Consider the following 22,838-nt stretch of genomic DNA (forward strand, 5'->3'; position numbering starts at 1 on the left):
TGCGATACTGAAACATTAAATTCCCTCCTCGTCTTCTGCTTAGAAAACAACTGCTGGTTTTGAGCAAAAACTACTGAAATTTGGAAATGTTCACAACTTTATTCAGTTCACAAACACCTGACCCCCACCTGGAGAAAAGTAACCCCAGAGCACGATGTTCTTTCTCGGAAATGGAGTGCTTTTTTTGCTTTTTTTGTGTGTGTTTGTTTTGTACAAAACATGTCATTTGGAAATATAGCCCAAAACAGAATTTCTCACAGTGTTTTAGGACGTTTTAGCCACATCTGGAGGTTTCACACGAGAGAAACGAGTTCTGCTGCTCATTCCAGGCATAAAGGGGAAACAGGGAACTTAACCTGTGTTTATTGAAAACCTCTTCTGTTTTGCTCTCAACTTCTTGGCAGATTCTCTGACCTTGTTTCAGTCTTGTCTTTTCATCGTTTTGCTTGTTTTTCTGGTGAATTAAGTTGTGTTAAAACATGCAGGTACAACATTTTGATTTGTCACAATTTTTTTAAATGAAAAAGAAAAATTCTTCATTTGAATGGGGCTATGCACACTTTAGAGAGCCACAGCACGTCTTCCAGGTTTTTTTTTTTTTTTCCGCAACAATTAGAACTATTTATGTTTCCGCTTTATTTTTCTTATCATACATACATTAATTTCTTTTATATTTAAATTTTTTTTACAAGGTCAGGCACTGTTAAGAAATTTGTTACCTTGGTTTTCTTTGCCAAGCTTATGTCCTACTTTGCTGCTTTCAGTCTCCGTCCTTCTGTCCCTTGTGTCCATCTTTCTTCCTCCCAAGCTGCGTCCACCTGGCACAGCAGGCGCCGCTGGCAAACCCCAGACAGCAGGTCTCCTCCTCAACGCTAACGTTGTTTATTCTGCTGAACTGTAACGACAAGACAGATCATAATCTATCAGCCAGAACAGAAAGAACGTTCTCTCACCAAAGGTGCTTTTGGGATTCTGCGTGTTAGACTGCCACAGGGAGAAAGAGAGCGATAAGAAGCAGACAACTTGAAGACAGATGACGGATAAGAGAATTAAAAAGCGAGGAAATAGAAGCTGGGTGGTGAAGAATGTAGCTCAATGAAACGAAGAATTGGTAAACAAGAATCAAAATGACAGGCATAAACTGCGGAGGAGGCAGAATAAATTGGGAAACAGGTGAAGCTGAGGGGAGACGGATGACGACGGCAAGTCATGAATTTTAGAAGCAAAAAGCTGTTAAGGCAGTATTTTAAGGGTCCGGGGCACCGAAGGTAAAGAACAAAATGATGGGCTTTGAGTCCACAGTATTTATCCTGCTCTTTAAATTGTGGTTTGTTGCAGTGGTGCTGAAATTTGCAGCACCATCATCCACAATGGAAAGATTATTTAGCTCTTTACAACCAATAAATGATTATTACAACTAGTATTTGTGAGATATACCACATGCTTTTGTTATTTTGTTCTAGGTTCTTGTAAATTTTATGTTGAGCGCCAAAGAGGATGGCCTTCATGTTCCTCCAAACATGCATAAAACATATTCATGTACAATTTAGTCACAGGCATGGTGGTGCTCCAAGCTTGGATATATGTTTTACATTTGGGACTACACGTATAATTTTGAACATTAAAATATGTGCGTGAAATGACTTCTCTCAGGTATATTCATTCCACCCAGTTCTAATAAATAATAATTAAAAGTCCTAAATGAATGTAAAATTGATGTTCTCAATAAGTTTATGTAAGCCTCCGGTCAGAACTGCATATGAGGAAGAAATGTAAATTAGGATCCTGTTGTTTATTTATGAGAAATTGATCATGAAGCTGTGTTTTTGTTTGTTTGTTTTTTTAAACCCATCTCTAACATGTTTTCTTCCCAAATAAATAAAATTCCTCATCTGGAAAATGTCCATCTCAAGTTGAGCGTGTTACATGACAGTCAGAGTTTAAACACCTGTAATTCTATGAAAAATATTTTTTTTCTTCAACTGCACTGTATAACGCTCATGCTTCTGACTTCACTCTTCAGTCTGCTAGTTTTAAACTCAGTCTCTCAGTGGAAATATTCAAAATATACTTCATTGCTAAAGCTAATCAAACTCTCTGCCATGGTGCAACTTTTATAAGGATAAGATTGGATTTTCATGCAACAGGCCAGTAAACCACTGCATTCTGAAAAAAAAACTGTTGCTCCCATAAAACTTATTTCTCTGTCTAATTAAGATCCATCCATCCATCCATCCATCCATCCATCCATCCATCCATCCATCCATCCATCCATCCATCCATCCATCCATCCATCCATCCATCCATCCATCCATCCATCCATCCATCCATCTTCTTGCATCCTTGTCCCTTAGTGGAGTCAGGAGGGACGCTGGTACCTATCTCCAGCTAACGTTTCGGGCGAGAAGCGGGGTCTAATTAAGATTTGTGCCTTTAAAATCATTTTTGAAAGGTCTCACCATGCAAATCAACAACTCCATAAGGGTTAGCGAGCTACAAAGAAGGCAAGGCAAACTGTATTTTGCCTCTTAGACCTTCGATGTGCATGAAGCTGCAGCTAAGAGTAAACACAACCCAGCAGCCCGAGTGTCAGGGGGCCCCTGAAGCCATATTTTATATTACTGTAGCATATTTTTAGAACAACATCTGCAGACTCGGCTGTGGCAGGAAGGTTTAGAGAGGATTCTGATAACCAGTTTTATCTCCAGATTAAGTCGGAGATACTGTTTTTTTAAATAACCAAATACCCGAGACCTGAGCTTCCCCTGCTGCATGATGAGACGTTAGATAAAAAAATAAAATAAAAAACACATTTTTGCTGCATAGAAATGGGAGGATTGGTTTTAAATATAGCTGGAAAAATGACCAAGCAATATCAACTCCACATGAAAGTCGAGAAGTTCATACTAATTACAGAGGAAGAGAAATATGCAACAAAGCAACTAAAATTTGTATAGAACTGTACTGAGAACCATATTTATAAATAGTATCAACGTCAAGATATTAAGATATTCTAAATCTTTTTTTTTTTCTTTTTAGATACAACTCAAATGTTTTACTTTAAACCTTAGTCTTAGTCATCACACTGAAGCGACAAAGAGTCATTTTCTGCTGATTTCCTTTCTAGCAGAAACCACAAATCAAATGTTGCTCGTCATTGTGATGAAAAATATACTTGTGAAGCAGGACAAAGGGACGAATACTTGAACGATAACTGTAATTTAAGGGCAACAGTGACTGATGTATAATTTTTACGAGCGCGGTCGGAACTTGTTTAGTTTCAGAAGATGCATCAGAGGTGGAAAAGATAGAGGGAGATTCATTTGAATTCAGCCTGTCAGAAGATTTCAGACACCCTCGCAAATGTGTCTGGATACGCCGTTAAATGGGGACTTGGATGACAGCTTGTGTTAAAGTGTGCAGAAATACACTGGTTTATACAAACAGACAAGTGAGCAGACTACAGTTTGTTTTCTAGTACAGATACCATAGATATCAAATTCCCACATCTTATTTTGTTAGAACTTGAGCAGATAAAATCAGCGTGGTTTTTTTTTGTCTCGTATTGTGGTCACAGATGGCGTTCGGATTGTATTTTCCTTCCCCGTGTGAAGCACCTCAGCAGGTGGGGTATCAGATTTTTCTCTCCTCTCCTCCTACTCCTCTGGGAACTGGAGAGACAGAAAATTTAGAGCAGTGAACGTGCGATAAGACGGCTAGAGATCCACTAATTAGGTCCGAATCCGAACTCTCTGGGACTGTGCAATGGAGTTTATTCCTTATTTTCCAGCAAGTTGAAAGTGTTCTGCAGGTATACACTGGCTTTAGCGTTTTCCTTTACAGTCATATGTTTACCCAGCTGTTCCACGGCAATGCTGTGAAAAAGTCTCGAGTCACCCTATATATATATATATATATATATATATATATATATATATATATATATATATATATATATATTGGGTGTTTGGTTTTCCAGTCTACTCATTTCTAAGCCATTGCTTCGAAATATGCTCAAATGTAAAAATTTTAAAGAAAAGGTAATTGAGGTCGGATTCAGATTTAACATCCTGATTTGATATTCAGAAACGTTTTGAGCTGACTGGAAATGTCTTTAGTTTATACAGTTGCTCTGTTGACTGTAATTTTCCTCCACACGTGTTGATGTTGTGGAGCATTTTGCTATCCTCTGTGTGGCAAACAGTCAGCATTTCTTTGTCTTGGATCAAACACCCCAAAAATGAATTTTTCTGCGTTTGTTTTGCAGCAACCAACCTTAATCTGACCTTTAACAAAATGAAATGCTCAGTAACACAAATGATCCAATTTTACTTAGTGTCGCAAATATATTCTTTCCTGCTGCCGCTGGTTCTGCGTAGACGTTCCTGCACGTTATGTTTGTTTGGCAGAGTTTTTTGACGGATTTATCATTTGGCGTGCGATAAATGGGGACGTGTAAGCGCATAAAAACCTGCCTGCAGTGTGGCTCTGAGTGAGGGATGGAGGGAGGGTTTTGTGCTGTTTACCAGGTGACGGTTTGGAAATCAGGTACAACAAAACAACAGATGGATTGTCAGAGCTGCACGTAGCCTCTGTGGCACTAATCAGGTGTTTTTCTTCCAGAAGTGTGATGAGTTTTCTTGTCTCCTAGATGAAGCACAAAACAGAACACCTTGCACTGATTGTTACCTAAAACTGGAGACACTCTGATGTTGCTACTAACTGTTAAAGTTGCTCATATTAACTTAAAACTATGTTCAGATTGTCTTTGCAGATCTCATTTTCTGCGGAAACGTCATTCATATAGATTGATGTGACCAACTGAAACATTTGCAGTTTTGTGTTTGGACTTTGATTGGGTCACTATGTGACATGAAAACATTTCTCCTCTAAACTATTATCATCCAGCTTTTCTGTGCCGCTGGTGGAAACTTCAGCACATCAACTGCTTAGAGGATTTATTTAAGTTATGATGGGAAGACATAGTAGTAGCTCCATGTATTTCAACATGCAGACATAGACCTATACATAATCTCAGCCTCTGCCTTCAATTGACTCTGTCATCGTATTACATAAGAGAAGCTCTTGGGAATGTGAAGGAATCATATTTGTATAGATTTGTATAGTGTTAGTTAAATTATCCCACTTGGCTGCCTCTTCGACATCCATGCACACGTACATCCCATCCCAAGCATCTCAGCTGGTGAGAAGCAATGTGATTTTAGCTAAATCTAGTGACTTAATACAGGCCAATTTTTGCATTGGGGCAGATTTCAGTGTTTGTTGGATGGAGTGGGGCTGGGATCGAGGTCAGCTTGCCACCTTGGCATTTCATGCCCTGATCCTGAACCAACACCTTACAAATTTGTCCTGTTTTACGTCCATTCAGTATCCGCAGACAAACCATCTTGTACCCATTTATCTATTGGTTGTTTTCTTTACTAGTAAAGTATTTTGGATGAATTATTGAGAGTTACGAACATACAAATACTGAAATTCACATAATATTCTGTTTTATACTACACCATTCTCTGATTCTGACACTTGGTTGAGTCGATTGACCCTTTTTTTCATAAGTGATTATGAACTGTAATAAAACTCAACCATGTCATTGAATTATATATCGCCTTGCATGTTAATAGTGTAAACCACGCTACAGCATTGCTTTCCTATAAAACATGTTGCTGCCTAGACCCAGATGATATTGCTCAGTCCCATACAACAATATGAAACTGAGCCTTCATTCTTAAAGATGAACTCAGCTCATCATGCCAAATGCTTGAAACGGCTCCGGCGGCCATGTGATCTATTTTCATAAATAATCCAGATAGCACTTATTTGCTGCTCAGTGCTTCGGATAAACTGGATCTTTTACTTTTATCCAAAGCGATAAAAGTCCTTCCTAGGAGAGGTCATTAAGTGTGGATAAATAAATACAAGTATGAATATACTGTATATTTATCTTATTTTAAGCTTTTTACAACTGTTAAATTCCTGAATTTAGTCACGACTACACCCAACTAGATCTTTTTGCCATGCATCAGCTTGTATAATTTTTTTCCAAGTCTTTCCCGTCTGATTCTGGCGAATTCAAGAAAGTGCAAATCTCTCACAGTGCTGCTCATCCTCCAACAGCACAGACATTAATTCCAAAATTTGCAAAACATGTTTCCTAATTAGCTTAAATAATAGAACAGCCTAAATGAACATGTGTCGGAACACCTGCTTTAGATTCATTCTCTGGTTTAACAAGATACCTTGTGCTTAAGATAATGTGCAATTTATCTGCTCCTCTGAATGGAGATGCATGCACGCATCGCTTCCATACTAGTTGTTGCTCTGACTCTGACATTGACTGATGAAACATTGATCACAGTGAACATGTGTGTGGGAGGGTTCTTACACCCAGAGTGACAACTGTGTCGCATATCAAAGCGCATATTCTGAGATGAGGGGCACATTTCTGCACAAAGAGAATAGACACAGCAATAAAAAAAATGTAAAAAAAATCTTCAAGTCAGGGTTTTTCAGCTGAAGACGGGTAAGTTTGTAGTTCGAGGCATTGCATGCTTTTGTGAAGAATGATATTCTGTCTCAGTTTTACTGATTTACAACAAAACTTTGTCCTACTTAATTTACTTCCCAATGAAATTATCTTTTTTTTTTTCTGGAAGCCGGTATGTACTGCTTCCAACATGCATCAGTTAAAACAAGTAGAGCTTCATCTCTTCTTTCCGACTGACTTTGTGCTACAGTGACGTCATGCGTTTCTTCTGCTCCCACTGTTTTCATGCAGAAGTGAGGTATTTACACCGGACTAACAATTTTTGCTCTGTTTTTTTATATGACTTGCTGATAAATCATCTTGTAATATGTCCCAACTAGTCCTTTGATAACAAAACTAGCAAAAATGGATGGAAGTAAATTCTTTAAGATATAGCTCTACGTTTTGTTCTCAGAAGTTGTTAAACTATTTTACAAACATCTGCTTTCTTGATTGCCTTCAAACTTGCAGGTAAACCCTGTTCTCCCATTTTAGTTCTGTCTTTTCATATAGTCCTTACAGAGTCAACTCTGAGGACAGAACGTATCACTAGAGATGGCAGCAATGTTAAAGTAAGTCTAGTCACAGCGTTGGCTTGTATAGTTAGCAGGCAGGAAGCACTTTATTTAAAGAGGGAGTGAATCAACAAACACGCAGTCCTTCTGAAGGTGTGAGTAAGCAAGTTTTATTTCAGGGAGCTGAATCTTAAGCAGAAGCTGAGAAATATTTGAAAGTGCAAATAAGAAATCCTGCTGTTTAATTAAAAATGGATGCTGTTTCTTTTTTTTTTTTTTTTTTTTTTAGAAGGAGAAGAAAAATTCCTTTATAAAAAAAAAAGGTCATTTTCACGCTTCATAAACTTGGTGCTTTGCTTTGAACTCTGCAGAACTTAATGAATGGTATTTCGGCTGGTCTCCGTTTAGATATCTTGGATCTAAACAGAGAGCAGCAGCCAGTGCCATCTCCAGTAACATTTAGTATCATTGTAGAATAGATTGAGAGGTAAAGACCAGATTCATTATGTCAACAAAAAGATGTGAACAGCCTGTGGTTTAGCAAGCTATTCAAATAAAAACAGGCCATGAGGCCCGACTCTCTGGAAGCCCCGCACCTTTTCTCTTCTCGTTGTAGCAATAGAGATACTTCAATAATTTGTGATACCCTGATGTGCTCGTCATCTTGCGTCCCTGCGGTTTTTGTCACCGTTTTCAATTTGTTTTTCCAGTACAGCACACAAGACAAAACATTGTGATTATATTGTTTTGTGTTTTGATGCCGCTCTGATGACGTACGTTCAGTAAAGATGGCTTTATTGCAACAAAAGGAGAGAGTTGCATCAAAATCCAAGTAAATGATTCACGTGAGTATCTACAAGTCTCTGTGTGCCTAATCATTTTTCGTAACTTGACCAATCCAGTCCATTTGTAGAGGACACTCATTTGCCTGAGCAAAGTATCCAAGACGGTTCAAAAGGCCCAGGAGGAATTTGTGTTCCCCGGATGTTTTTCCTGTGCATTTAATTTCTGTCTGCCTAACTTTGCCTTCCCCTCCTTGTTGTAAGGATCAGAGTGGCCAGGTTTGTGCACAGTCATTAAGCCGCTGCTTTATCAGCGTGAGTAAAGCTTCCCTTCAAGGCAAGCAATTAACCTGACGGAAAATGTCTCTCCTCCTCAGCATTTGCCCCTCTTTTCACCAGCTCATCCATTCCTGAATTTGGCTGCTTTCTGGAATGTAAGCATTTTTAATGGTCTCCTGGAGAGTGGTACGATTTCACTCACCCCCCACCACAACACTGAACATCGCTGCCCTATCCTGCGTAACGTGCTGGCGAAACATTCCAGATTGTAATTATTCGTATCCAACTCTGGCATAGTTTAGCCGAGTCAATTGGCTGATCATCGATTTGGGATGTGCCTTTCTCCCGTTTTTTTAATTTATTTTTATTTTTTTTATCTCTGAGCACAGATAAGAATATGGGATGTGTAATTTCTTTTTTTTAAGCTCATTCACTGAGACGCATTTAATTCCTCTCTGTAAGGACGTGTTTAGCTGCATTTATAGCAGTAAATGAAGCAAGACTGGAACTGCAATATTCCGATTAGCTTTAGGATTTAATTTCGACACATCGTGTAACCTCGTTTTTTTTCCAGCCATGCCACAAACATTAGTTACACCGTTTTTTCTGTGTGTTGCATAAACAGATTAATGCGGGCTGCTCACTTGGGGTAAACTGGTAAATTGCTTTTGATCTGAGGATAGTTTGACAGGCTTATAATGAGCTGGGTGAGTCCACTCGCTCCCTGTCTGCTCTCTTCTTGCTGGATTGACAATGCACTGTCAGCTGTTGTCAGATGAAACAACCTCCTCTCTATGGATCTTACTGCCTTTTCTCCGTTTCTCTGGATCTATGCCGCAGAACGGGGTGGGTGGCACGCAATTTTATGCTTCTATGTAAAAACGGAGCTCTTGGAAAAAAAGCAAATAGTCAGGCGTTTAAACCAAAGTATATTTTAAACACGTTTTCACACCTTTTTATAGCTATAGTGCTTTGTCGACTTGTGTTTAAAAAACAACAAAAAACACTAAAATGTAGACATCAATACTATAGCTTTCAATATAAAGCATAAATTACAACTCCCTCCTGAGTATCAGTTATACTCGAAGAGAAATGGTTTTACGTTTAAGAATTTATGTTTATACATAATTGAAACACTAAAACTCTAACGGTGTACTAAAGACTATATCTGAGACAGTTATTCTCTTCTCTACTACAAAAAATATCTTTGTCTAAGCTACACACCATTTACTATGGCAGGAATAATTAAATGCACTTTTTAATATATATATTAAAAAAAAATTTAACGGATTAACGACCTACAAGTCATCAGAAATCTTTTTGACTCTCAGATGTTGAGCCAAGGGTTGTTTTGGTGGCCTAATTTGAAATTGACCTATTTCTGATATATGTGGGAATAGTATAATAGGAAAACGGGAGAAAAAAAAAAAATCAAATTGAACTATTACAAACCCCCAGAGCATCTGCCAGTATTCACATCAGAACCCACTCAGGAAAAGCATAAAGTGCCTTAACACGTGCTGTCGTTTTTAGCTCACAGGTTCAACTGCATTCCGACAGACATGGAGCTCCATAACAACGGTTTCTTTGGCTTTGCAGGCGCCTCGAGCTTACAGCCTTCAAAGGTAATTTTAAGAGAGGTCAACATTCTCCTTCTATCGGTGTTGGTACATCTGTAGGTTCTCCACTTTAAATTCAAAACCATGTAGTTAATGCCCAAAAAGGTGGAAACATTTTGAAAATGATATTGCCATGCTTATTTAAAAAATAGACAAACTTTGCACGGACTATGCAAAAATAAATATTAGCTGATATGTACAAAAAGATTTCTAAGAGTTTGGTTCTGAGGAAACATTCATTTACCCTGTGGAGGGAGTTTCATCATGTGTTTTTAGTTTATAGGGAGGCCTAAAATTAGCCAATTAGGTTTTTTTCTCTGACTTCAGAGAGTTGCGTCTTAAGTTAACTAAAGCAACCAGCCTGCTAAGCTCTGCTTTGCATGTTTAATATATTATAAACATTTGACCATTCTAGTAAAAAAAAAAAAAAAAGTTGCTTCACATTCAGAATTTTGAGATTGTGGTTATGATGCCTTCTTTCATTTCATATCCACTGCAATGTTTCAGGTAAACAGAACAATATCTGTAAGATCACAAATATGTAATCTCCTTAAAGAAATAATTTAAGAAATTTGAGGTTCATTTTGACTAAATCATAAAATTTAGCTGATCAGTTGAAGTGGAAAGAAGAGCAAACAGCCTTTGGGGATGAAAGACCAGAATACAAAGATTTGTTCATAATTTGAGAAAATACATTTATCACAAAATTTGCATGTATGCATGCAAATTTCATGCATAGCTTTAGAAACAATGAAATTCTATGAATATTGCACACAAGTAGTACTTTGATGGTAACATTGGACACATTGATCCAGTATTGTCTTATCACCAAACCTATCGACATGACATCTAACTTAGTGAGTTTCTAAAATACTGATTTTTGGCAAACAGAATTAACAAAATGTCCTTTTCTTATTCACTTTCCTGACTACAGGATTTGAGATTCATTTATAAAGTCGTCAAACGCAGGCTGAACACGCGCTACTGTCGTCTCCTCCCTGCTGATCGTACCATCTGTCCCCTTTCTTTGTGAATCCGCCTCCTATCAGCTACACCTGAAGACACGCTAACATACACATGTTATACTGAATATACACATTTACAAAGGCCAGATGCCTTGCAGTACGGGAAGCATGCTTTAAATGTCAGCTGGCAGATGGGTTGAAAAAAAAAAAAAACCCCAAAGAAAACATTCACACTACATCCATCCAGTACTTTCACTGGAACACATTGCTGCTTCTCCTTCAGGGTTTTTATACACACAGTATTTAGGTCTGAAACTCCTATTCAGAGAAGAAAACAAACAGGCAGGCGTTCCTAAATATCCCAGAGCTGGAAAGCACAGTGCAGCTGTTCGCTGTGTAGCAAAAAGGAGAGCTGGGAAATGTAGCAGTGGTTGTATTACACATCATAACCAAAGACCTCAGTCACTCTCACTTCACTGCCTTGTCAAGCACACAGACTCTGTCAAGTGTCAGGTGTCGGAGGAGTGGGGGGGGGGAAACGTAAAAAAAAATCAGCTCAATCGGTTTAATAGACCCAGGAGGTCCAACAACACCGGTGTTTCTCTGCAGTAAGTGTTGCCTTCACCCTTGTGGCTGTGCAGGTAGATCTAAACAGAAGTAAACACTGCAGAGTGAAACAAAGTTCTTAGGACCTTCTGTAAACTGCAACACTGTAGTAGTTTATAACTAGCATTGTCTGTGTTGTTTTCATTGAAGTTAGACTTTAGTCCATTGCATGCTTTTCTCTTTTATAGGGAAGCTGTTGTCTTTTTCTCTGGGAGAGCCCTTTCTTTGGGCCCCCCACACAACCAAAAACAAAAACACACCTGCTAAGAGTCATTTTGATTGTTCTGTCCTTAATGTGTATTATGTAATTTAACTAAAATGTTATGCTTTGCTCAAGCTAAGGTTATTTTTTAGATTAGCTCCAAACAGAGAATCGAGGACAACTCTTTTCTTATTTTTATACGACAGTGGTTCCCAAACCTGCATGTTTTAGACGTGTCTCTAGGTGCAAATGATTGCATGACCTCCTCTGCAGAAGCCTGTTAATCACCTATTTATTTAAGTCAGGTGTTTGAACGCAAGAAAACCCTTAAACATGTAGGGCACGGGGACTCGAGGGCCAGGTTTGGGAAGCATTGTTACAGAGTAATAGGTTGACAATTTGTAAATATTGTTTTGAATGGTAGACAGTCGGTGCAGAATAGTTCAGTCTATGTTTAACCAGTCTATCTGTTTCAGTTTTTACACTTCTCTAAATATAAATTGGTCCAAATGTCAAACAAGTCAAAAAAATTATTTTACTCTAAATTATATGTTGTTTTTTTTTAAATAAGTAAAATAGCCCTTTATCGCCATTGAAACTTTCTGAATTACCCATTAATGCTCATTTTGGTATCAACATCCACTCATTGATCACGCACACTGACAAAACAAACTTTTTTTCCAAAACATGTTGCAGATTTAGACTGCCACAGTTTAACTGTAAAATCCATATTTACAGTTTTTAAAGAGCTGAAAGCAGTGTAGGCAGTGAAAATAATGATGAAAAGTTATGATTCCCGGAGTCATTTCTGCTCATTTTGTCAGGTTTTATCATGAGAGAAAAACATTCCCTCTTATATGCCCATTGGAGACTGAAAGGAGTATTTTTCTAATCTCTGCAAGGTTAGGCTCACACGTGTGACCTTCAACCCCTCCCCCCCTTTCTGTCCTGCACTTGGTACGTTCCTGAGTCCAACATGCATCTTTGTGCTGTGAATCTTCGGGTTGCTACAGTAGCTGACGCCTCTGATTTGATGCAAGGCCTGTTGTTGTGCATACATGCTCCTGCGGGGATCTGCACATATTTCATCTTGTCTAAGCAGCTTGTGTCACTCGATGCGTCTGCTTTTTTTTTTTTTTTTTTTTTTACATGCAATGCTAATTAACAGACAGTAAACCACGTCGATGTCAATGAAAGCTTGATTTTTCCCACATTAGTGTGGAGCATCCGTTATGTTGAGTGAGTCGAATTGTATTATCCACATCATCCACGTCTTATCAATAGAGGAGGTCCCGTAAGCAGTGTGGTGTCTGTAACCATCTACCAAGTCCAGATTTTTATTAATAATAAAAACAAAAAAATATTCTCCGTTGGTGTTCTCACTGCAAATGACTAAGCAGGAGGCGAGAAGCCCTCCTACAGAGCTCCAACTTGCATGTTGGCGTACAGTTGCCTGGTTACACGTGTAGTTAGAAAACTGGTTTAATCTGTTTCCACTCTCCCACTGTGGCGATTACAGCCGCTGACGGAGAAATAGAAGGAACCTTGAGGTGTTCATCACCTCAAGGTTTGGGATGAGAATAACGGCAAATGGTTAAAGACGTGGGCAGAAAGGAGAGCAGCCACGAGCTCCGTGTTCTCAGCGAGCAGCTCGAAGCAGGAAGAGTTGGTCTTAACAGCAGGTAAATGTCAACAACGCAGCTGCCGATTGCAGTCATGACTTAGGAGTTTTGTTTCACTCAGTAACTGCAGAACTAACAGATAACACTTCAACTCAAAAACATCCCTGCTGAATTAGTTTTTTTTTTATTGCATTCATTTTCTTTTGACGAGGCCCATCTTCAGATTCCCTTTATCGACTAGTTGCTGCCACATTGTCTCAAATGCTAATTTGATTGCAAACCAGTGAAAATGAGTTTCTGCTCTCAGCCAGCTGCGAGTGAGAGGTGAATAAAATAGAAACCTTTTTTTTATTTATTTTTTTATTTGTTGCGCTACACTTCCATGACTCTGGACACAAATTGATGCGTTTTCAGCCAGGAAATTCGCTAGAAATGTGAGACTCCTGTCCAAAACCCATCGCAGCGCTTCGAGTTTAAATGCAGCTGAGTTCAGCGCAATTTAAAATTCGCCTGTAATAGTTTCAGCACAAATCCTGCTTTTTAAAGCGTGCTATTGAGTGCGCATAATAGAATTATGTAAATGGTACAATAATGACACCCTGGCTTTAAAGGACTCGTTCTGTTGACGGAGAAAAATTGAGAATAAAAACTGGGAAAGCGGTTCCTCTCGTGGTAGATCACGGGATTCATAAAAACCTGTGTGGTAAACTTTGTTCATCACCCACACAGCATGCAGAGCACTTTGTAGCCCACAAAGCAAAACATCTCTCTGCTGCAATGCCCTCTTGAACAGAAACATGTACAGTTTAAACCGCATACAGTGTGTAAAAATACACTTACCCTATTTTTACAGGGTTTCATTTCAGTAAAAAGAGGTAAATCATCTGACAAGTTCGTCTCTGTAGGAATTTATTAACTTAGCTAATCGCTGGACATTAACCTCTTGAAGTTTTTAATTTAGTAACTGACCACTGATGTTGCATAATGGAAAGAAACAGAAAAATAAGGGGTTCCCCAACTAACTCAAACTATATATAACTTGTAATTATTACACAACTGCATTTAAGTCCAACAGCATTTAAGCTCCAGAAAAAAAAAATAAATAAAAATCACTCTTCAGCCACAAGAACAACCGCCCCTTGTAGGCAGTGTATTGTACTGTACTGTAATCTGCCACTCAAAGTTCATTCATATTGTCTGAAATGCATTGTCTGTGCCGTGTGTATTCGTCCAACAGCTTGCAAGTAATTCTTTCTGGGTGTGTGAGCGTGTCGAAGAGAGAGTGAAGTGATTGTGTGTGTGTTATTTACAACATGGGGGGCTGCCTTTGGCGGAAACCTGAGCACTTGAGAGATACAGCGAGGCGGACAGAATCTAAAAATACCAGGGCTGAGTGAGCAGGGCTTAAGAAAAGGAAGAAGAAAAAAAAAAAGAAGAAGAAGAAGTGGCTGTCTGTCCTCACCGTCAGCCTTGCCTCTTGGACATCAAGATGTGTGGTGCGGTTTTAGAAAAAAAACAAAAAAACAATGAAGCTAGAAAACAAATCCATCTGCGACCAGACAACTCATTTAAATGAAGGATGGAGCCACGCGGGGATTGTATCGGCTGCATAATTTTATCTGTGTAGAGAGTCAGATGAAAAGGGCTACTTTTTAGGTTTAAAACAGACTATTCTTTTCTCAGAGAGACTGGGCTGCAGACTACTTGAAAATCACAATAAACCCCCGATGACAAAATACATTCAGTCAAATACAGATACCATCTCAAAGCAGATCCATTTATGACATTTTCTTTTTCTTTTTTTTTTTTTTTTTTGCTTGTTTTATAGAAGCAACACAGCGTTTGACGACACAAGGTGTCAAATTCTGCAAAATAAATGGCACTGATGTGACAAACAGCTTTGGGCTTGTTCTCTTTCTCTGACGACCGAAAAACAACATTCGTCCTGCATCGCGCTGCCACTCCTTCTTTCTCTCTCTGTCACGTTCAGTTTTTTTCTTTTTTCCACATATGCACAGAAATAGAGGCAGGTGGCTCCAGGCCCAGATTTTTTTTTTTTGGCTGAAACTACAAGCAAACTGGACAGCAGATCCCATCCCATCCCATATCAAACAATCCATCCACAGATCCACAGCGCCTGTGTTCACAGATCCTAATGTACAGATTATATTGGGATTTTATGTTGGCACCCAAAGCAGTGACACATAACTGCAAAATAGAACAAAATTTTTTTAAATGTTTTTTTTTTTTTGTATTTTGTACAAACAGAAATCTGGAAATTGTGGTGCACAGTCCTCCAATGAAGAAGAAAGGCTATTTTTAAAAAGAACGTTTCTACTTCCAGTTTTCACAAAGCATGCAGGGAACACAACAAGCATGTCGGCCACATGTGTCAAACTCGAGGCCTGAGGGCCAAATATGGCCGGCCGTAGCTTTTTATGTGGCCCTCTACACTCCAAATTACATCAAAAAGTCCCTCCAGTTTTTCCACAAATCTGCAGAATTAACACAAAATCAACAAATCTCCACATTTCTTTTCTGATTTTGCTGCAAATCTTCTCAAAGTCGATCAAAAACATCGAGTTTAAAAGCGACCGCTGCCTCAGCTTTACTTGATGTCAAGTTATAGTCCGTAACTGATATGACGAATGATAAAAAGTCACATTTAATATCATGCATTAGCACAAATACAGTAAAAATTCCTCACTTTTCTAAATCGGCACCACAAAATCTGCAATTTTGACTTCAAAAATCACTAATCCTGGAGGAACAGCTATTTAGTGATATTTCAACAGTTTAATTGGTTTTATCAATATACACTGCTCAAAAAATAAAGGGAACACTTAAACAACACAATATAACTCCAAGTAAATCAAACTTCTGTGAAATCAAACTGTCCACTTAGGAAGCAACACTGATTGACAACGGGGACCCTCGTCGTGTCAATCAGTGTTGCTTCCTAAGTGGACAGTTTGATTTCACAGAAGTTTGATTTACTTGGAGTTATATTGTGTTGTTTAAGTGTTCCCTTTATTTTTTTTTAGCAGTATATTTTGGCACAACCGGCCCTTTAAGAACATTCAGACATTTGATATGACCCAAAATGAAATTGAGTTTGACGCCCCTGACGGAGGCTGTCGGATGACACCAAAATGCAACTTTTTTTTTTTTCAACCACACAAAAGATCCTTCCTACGTGTGTATGACAACTTAAACAGCAGAACACATCATTTCCACTGTAAAACACGCCAGCATTATGTTGTGCGGAAGCTTTTCTTCATCCGGGTCAGAGCTGATGTAAGGATGGATGGAGCAAAGCCAGGAAACTGGACCAGAGGTTCAGGATAAAGATCCTAAACGTACAGCTAGAGCCACGTTGAAATGGTTTTTACATCAAAGCATAAAGTAGAAAGTCAAGACACCCTTCAGTCAAAATGTAATATAATGCATTATTTTCCTTCCATTTCATATGTTTCTGGTCCATCATATAAAGTCCTAAAATAAGAATAAAAATTATTAGTTTGTGTTTCTAATGTGAGCAAATTTGAAGAAGTTCAAGGAATCAAGGCTCCACTGTCACAGCTTATGGGTACAGCAGGATACCACTGGAGAGCAAATGAAAGGCTCACCACTAAATTAAGTCTGCTGCTGATGGCTTATAATATTTCCATATGAAAAAAGGTTGGCTTCTTGTTGCCTATCAGTGCTGCTGCAGATGCTTAAATAGGGCCTGTTAGCTCTCTGGCTACAGACCCTCTGAGTCTAAAGGATTCTGAAAGTGCTCCATTTAGTTTGATGCTTCAGAAATGCTGCTGAAAAGATGTTTAAAAAAAAAAAAGTCTTTGAAATGTGCGCCCAGATAAGAGATGTGATGACTAAATCGGCATGCTTCTAAAAAAAAAAAAAAGAAGAAAAAAAAACTCAACACCACTTGCAGGGAGTGAGTTGAATCCCAAAGTCACAAGCAACCTTTGATGGGAGTATCTGCTTTCCATTTCAATTGCAGTCCGTTCTCAGCGTGTCCTCTTACAGTAACTCCTAATGCCGCTTGTTGTCTGCGCTTCTATAAATAGAAACACGTTTATGCATGTGAAAATGTCTCATGCAAAAATCATGCTGGTGTGAAACGAAAACGGATGAGCTACAGATATTAAATAAAATGACTTAAAAAAATGTAAAAAAGCGATAGTCGTTTGCAATTGAATGGTTTCTACTACGGTTTGTCAGAGAAAGACAAAAAAAAAACAGGTGCAGAATCTCAAACTCACTCACACATGCCTGCACTCATGCAACCCCTCTTCCTGTGGCTTCTGCTTCCTGCATGCAAAGCACACAAAACCAGCTGAGAACAGATGCGGCACGTAAAAGGTGGCAAAGTGAACAGACAAACTTAAACGTACTGGGTTTTTTTTTTTTTTTTGTTTTTGTATTTGTATTTTTGTTTTATTTAATGGCTGGATCAGATGCATTACGCACCGCAGCATGCACAAAGTCAGGTAGTACAACATTACACACTGAACTTGCATTGTCAGTTTCCAATTTAATGTTAACTTGACTTGTCTCTTTCTCTTTTGGTAATTTCTTTCCTGTGTTTGGTTTAGTTTTGCTTTTGTTTTGTTTTTTCTTGTTAGTTTGTCATTCTTTACATTATCTGCTGTGACTAAAACAATGTAGCTCCGGTCCTTTGAATCATTTGCAGATGTAAATTCCTATGCGAGTGCGTGTTCACTACTGCTCACACACACAAGTCGTGTTACGCTGTGAGCCTTTTACAGTATAAGTTAGAAGCATACCACTGAGGATGCTTGAAACAGCAGAATGTGTCGGACCTTGGAGAAATGCTTATTTGTGCCTTTATTTGAAATTCATCAGCACAAACTTTAGGCTAAATGGGTGGGAGCTAAAAATAGCTCCTGTAGCCACAGCAGCACGTGTAGGAGGATGTATGTAGCTGCGTCGTTTGTGATGCTGCAAAGGCACAGAGAAGCGAGAAGGGGGGGTGGGGGGGCTTGGACTGGAAAGAAGAAGAAGAGATAGAAAAAAAAGTAAGGTACATTAAACTTGCTGCTAATTATAGAGAGGGCGATGACAATGGAAGAGTTTACATGTGGTATGTTGAGATTCTATAGTATGTATTAATATTACGCCTGTGTGTCACCGGTCACACTTACCAGTGACATTCATAACGTACTTTAATAAGCACACAGTCACAGTCTTCAGTCAACTCTATGAGAGGCTTTGCAACTACTGAAGCTGAAAACCACGATGTCAACATGCTTACTTTCTGTTTTACTTGTTAATTCTGCCAACTTCTGGAAACACTTAAAAAGTTGTTCTGCTTCCTTTACCCAACGCTTGACTTTCAACCTGATAAAAATGTATTGACTAGTTTCATACATGCTGGAAAGCATTTCCAATACACCTATTAGGTGAGTATGTTTTGTTGTGGGGAAAAACTGTTTTAAATTTTTCGTTGCTAAAAAATAATCGTAACATGCAATATTTTAGTGAACAGTCAGGTTTTGTTGGAGTGGTCTATATAAACTATTATATACTGTAGATCCCAGAATAAGAAATTGCCATATTTAGAGAACAGGAAGCAGATTCCAAATTTTTGGAGATTTTTCTGTTTTCTTGGTCTTGGACATATGCCTAGTCTCGGGAGTAAGTGTAGGATTTGGGCCACTCTCTCTTCAAAATCAGTTGCTATATCCACCCAAATCTGAAAAAATGATTCAAAAGCAGACTTGAGTTTTGGGTAAATATCACTGAATAATTTTGGTCCTACTTACTGTAAAAATAAAAATGAAAGCGAAAAGCTTAGTTCTTAAAAGATAAATACTGCATTCTGTATCTAACTTTTAATTTATCAGAATATTTGTGCCATGATCTGAAAAGAGGATTTTGTCTGCATCGAGTGTCTGTGCTAAAGTTGTACCATTTGTGAATGGTAAAGTCACGCAAAAGCAGTCCAGTGACCACAGATGGCTCTTGTGCCACAATTTGGACATACCTGCCCTCTACACGTCAGGTCACATGACACTGATAAACAGTAAGCTGCATCAGCCAATACTTCCTCTATGCTTAATACTATAAACAATGATAAACATTTAACTTGTCAATAAAATAACAGTTGTTTGTTTCCAACAAAATGCAGTCCAGCCTTGCTGGCCTCACAGACAAAAACAGGCTGATATGTTTTAACCACAGACTATGCAAATGATCCCAGCTGCTGTCTGAGGTGAGGGTACACCATTAAAGCTAAAATGAAAAAAAGAGAAAATGTTCTTTTAGTTGTGGCCAAAACAATAGTTTCCATTACCTATCCAGTGAATAAAGACAGTTTGGCTCAGTGTAAGCACTCTAAGGATATGTCTACGTGCATTAAGACTGATTGAGGGTTTACATAGTTTAAAGTTTGGCTTTAAAATATGCAAGTGTTTCACTCTCTTTCACGGAGTCAGGAGTCATTTCTACATATCAGATTCCAAATATTCAAAGAACTGAGACTGCTCAGACCTGCAGGACACACGAGCCTTTTTGTTGTTCCTAAAAAAAAAAAACTCTGTCCAAACCTGAAATGTATTCTTCTAGATCACAATTTTGACACTGAATGAACAAATTAACAACACCTAGATCTGCTTGGAAATATATACTTTAATAAGACAACGGAAGATGCGGCGCAGACTGGCAGAGAAATAAATAGTTGACTCAGTTCAGTGACCATGAACAAAGACGTGAACAAATAGTCAGTACAGGAAAGCAATGGATTGAGAATTAGATTAGAGACAAATAAAATAAAACCCAGAATCCAACAGTACTGTTATTACTGTCTGTCTACAAGCCCTAATTATAACTAACCACACTGGCCTCTTTTTTCCATTATGCCTTCTCTTTCCGCAGCTACTAACCCCGCACAATGCTTGACAGTCTTAACAAAGCTTCCCCGAGGCCCTTAATCTAATAGAGCGGTCTCTCTAAGACACACACACACACACACACCGACACACCAGCCAAGCAGGACAGAGTCATGGGGGGGAAAGACGAGGGACAAACATGAAACATCAGATGAATGAGATAAATTGGACGCTGGATAAGAAATGACAGAGAGAAAGAAGAGTGCTATTCTTTTCCGCTGCGTCTCCGAGGAGCATTAGTGGGAGCTCTTATGGGAGCTCATTATTCTTTGGTTTTGTGTGTGTCCATCTGTTGCTGTTGCCACAGCCCACAGTTTATCAGGACTCTATCTCCTATGTCAGGGTGTTGAGTCCCTGACGCCGCAGTTGGAGAGGAGGGGAGACTGTGAGATGTAAATTCACAGGAGGAACGTCCAGGAGCTGCCCAAATCTTTTAGTCCAAGCTCAATCGAAATCACAGCTAATGTATGGATCAGTTTAATATGTTTTGGTGTGACATATTAAACTGACTCTCGCGCTGCAGTCGGTGGGTGGACTTATGTAACCCTTGTCTGTCAGAGAAAAATTGAGAAAAAGTAAAGAGACATCCCCCTCCAAGGTTCCAGGCTGCATCAGTGCCTACACTCACGAACAGCACAGTCATGCTTCCATCATGTCAGAAAGCATTACGCAAAGTTAATTTCTTCCCTTCAGACAAACATACCCTCCATCCCCCGTTCTCTACTAACCAGGAACTGTGCCTTACGTTAAAATATCTCAAAGATTCAACACGAATATGTAGGGCTGAAATGATTAATCGCGAAGAATCCATTGTTGAAATAATTGTCAACTAATTAAGTAATCGATTCATCTTTCACTGGAGTATTCAGACTCAGAAAAGGCACTAAATAAGCCAAAACTGTACAAAAATATATACATATTGCATTTCAGACCAAAAAAAGTCTATTTGTATATATATATATATATATATATATATATATATATATATATATATATATATATATATATATATATATGTGTGTGTGTGTGTGTGTGTGTTCAAGTGACCTAGTATTTGCTTCACCTGATTCAAATGATGTACATGTGGCACAATACAAACGCTGCACAACACCTTGAACACACCATCCACACGGAGAAACAAGGTGGTGACATCATCATGCTGTGGGATTGGGACTTTTTTTTCCCCACAGAGATAGGAAAGCTAGTCAAAGTTAACGGTGGAATAAATGAAGCAACATGAAATCCCGGAAGAAGCTGTAGATAGTTAAGACTGTGGTGAAGATTCATCTCTAGGTAGGACAACAACCCTAAACCGCCCAGATGTACAATTTAAGTCAAAGAATGTGCACGTGTCAGAATGTCCCAGTCAAAGTCCAGACCTAAATGCAGGGTTTAGTACTGTAGACACTTCGAATCTGAAGGCTAAGGGTCCCTAGTCTTGTAAACCATCACAGCAGAGTTCTGTGCTGCTCAACGATACAAATTTATCTCTCTCCTGAACCTCGTCTTTTAAGCTTCAGAGCCTCGGAGGACACACACACACACACACATGCACACACACGCACACACACGCACACACACACACACACACGCGCACACACACACACACACACACACACACACACACACACACACACACACACACACACACACACACACACACACACACACCAGGAGGTTGGTTCTTGGTTTACTGATGTGTTTGCAGCAGTGGGGATTACTCACTCGAGACGTTAGTCAGTGTGGTCTCCCCTGTGCAGCCTGCAGCAGACGGACGGAGTATTGAGTTACAAACGGCGGGGTGAATCGGAGAATATCTGAACGCCTCAAAGCACAAAAGAGCTCCACGTCGTTCTGCTTCGGTAACCGTTGACCTGGACCTGTCAGGGTTGAGTCTGGCCTCCCCGAATCTTCCTCCTGGAAAAGACAGAAATTTGACGGATGAAATAAGCCTTACTTACTTTGTTCCCCGTTTCAGTGAGCTGCACCACTTCATCATCATTTTATTCTTTTTTTTTTTTTTTTGTAGCGCACAGCTGTTGCTTGTTAGAAATATTTTTTAAAAAGTTAACTTGCATTCACTTCTCTTGCGCTTCCAGTGGAGCTCGATGCGGAGCACTCGCAGAAGGTCCCCGGAGCCGAGCAAGCGGGGGTCCCAACGCCCCAGGTGAAGCTGAAAGAGAGGCAGAAGTTCTTTGAGGAGGCTTTTCAACAAGACATGGAGCAGTACCTGTCCACCGGATACCTTCAGATCACCGAGAGGAGAGGTAAGAAGAAGAAAATGTCTCGTTTGATGATTCGGGAAGTGTGAGCTTATGAGTTTATCTCCGTCGATCTTATTCTGGAAAGAATACAGAGCCACAAGTTATTGAGCTTAATGTTTGAGTCCCGCTGCTCCCAGTAGAGACCTTATCCACTTTAATTGCATATGATAACACTGAGCCGCTGTTGCACTGTAACAAGGATCCATCCTTCAAGCTTTTGCTTTGAAGAATGTCATCAGACCATATAGATATATTCTTGCAATGCGACTGCAATAGCATCCTGCTGTGGTTTACACCCAGTTTTGCCTCCAAAAGTCAGCTCAAATTCCCAAAAGGATGGACTGGACTGAAACGTGGAGTTGCAAAGACTCGGCGTTAAAAGATGTTGCAGACTCTGTTGGGGTTTGGGATGTGATTTTTTTTTCTTCCCTTTCTCTCTCTCTTTTACTCATCCATCCTCCTCCGTTAATCCCCTGGAACCTGTTTATGAAAGAAGATTGTGGAGCAATGGGGAAAGAGAGAG

At 39.2% G+C, this 22,838-nt stretch overlaps 1 protein-coding gene and 1 long non-coding RNA gene across 4 annotated transcripts in view; one reads left to right on the plus strand and one right to left on the minus strand.

The window, feature by feature from the left end:
- Positions 1 to 22,838, plus strand: part of dtnbp1b (dystrobrevin binding protein 1b) — a 34,370-nt gene that overhangs the window by 5,349 nt on the left and 6,183 nt on the right. The window contains exons 1-2 of one of the 3 annotated variants that reach the window (XM_081612644.1): positions 17,058 to 17,630; positions 22,151 to 22,318. In XM_081612644.1, the coding sequence (XP_081468770.1) occupies positions 17,456 to 17,630; positions 22,151 to 22,318 (343 nt within the window). In that variant the 5' untranslated portion in view covers positions 17,058 to 17,455. Of the gene's footprint in view, positions 1 to 17,057; positions 17,631 to 22,150; positions 22,319 to 22,838 lie in introns of those variants that run through there. The other 2 variants (XM_081612645.1, XM_008422059.3) reach the window with 2 other exon arrangements.
- LOC103472424 (uncharacterized) lies at positions 720 to 21,863 on the minus strand. Its single transcript, XR_001777124.2, has 2 exons — positions 21,777 to 21,863; positions 720 to 895 (listed from the first exon to the last, which is right to left on the minus strand). It is a non-coding gene; the product is annotated as an uncharacterized LOC103472424 (long non-coding RNA).

This window comes from Poecilia reticulata, chromosome 11 (genome assembly GCF_904066995.2).
Source record: "Poecilia reticulata chromosome 11, P_reticulata-male-v2, whole genome shotgun sequence".
Classification (NCBI taxonomy): Eukaryota; Metazoa; Chordata; class Actinopteri; order Cyprinodontiformes; family Poeciliidae; genus Poecilia; species Poecilia reticulata.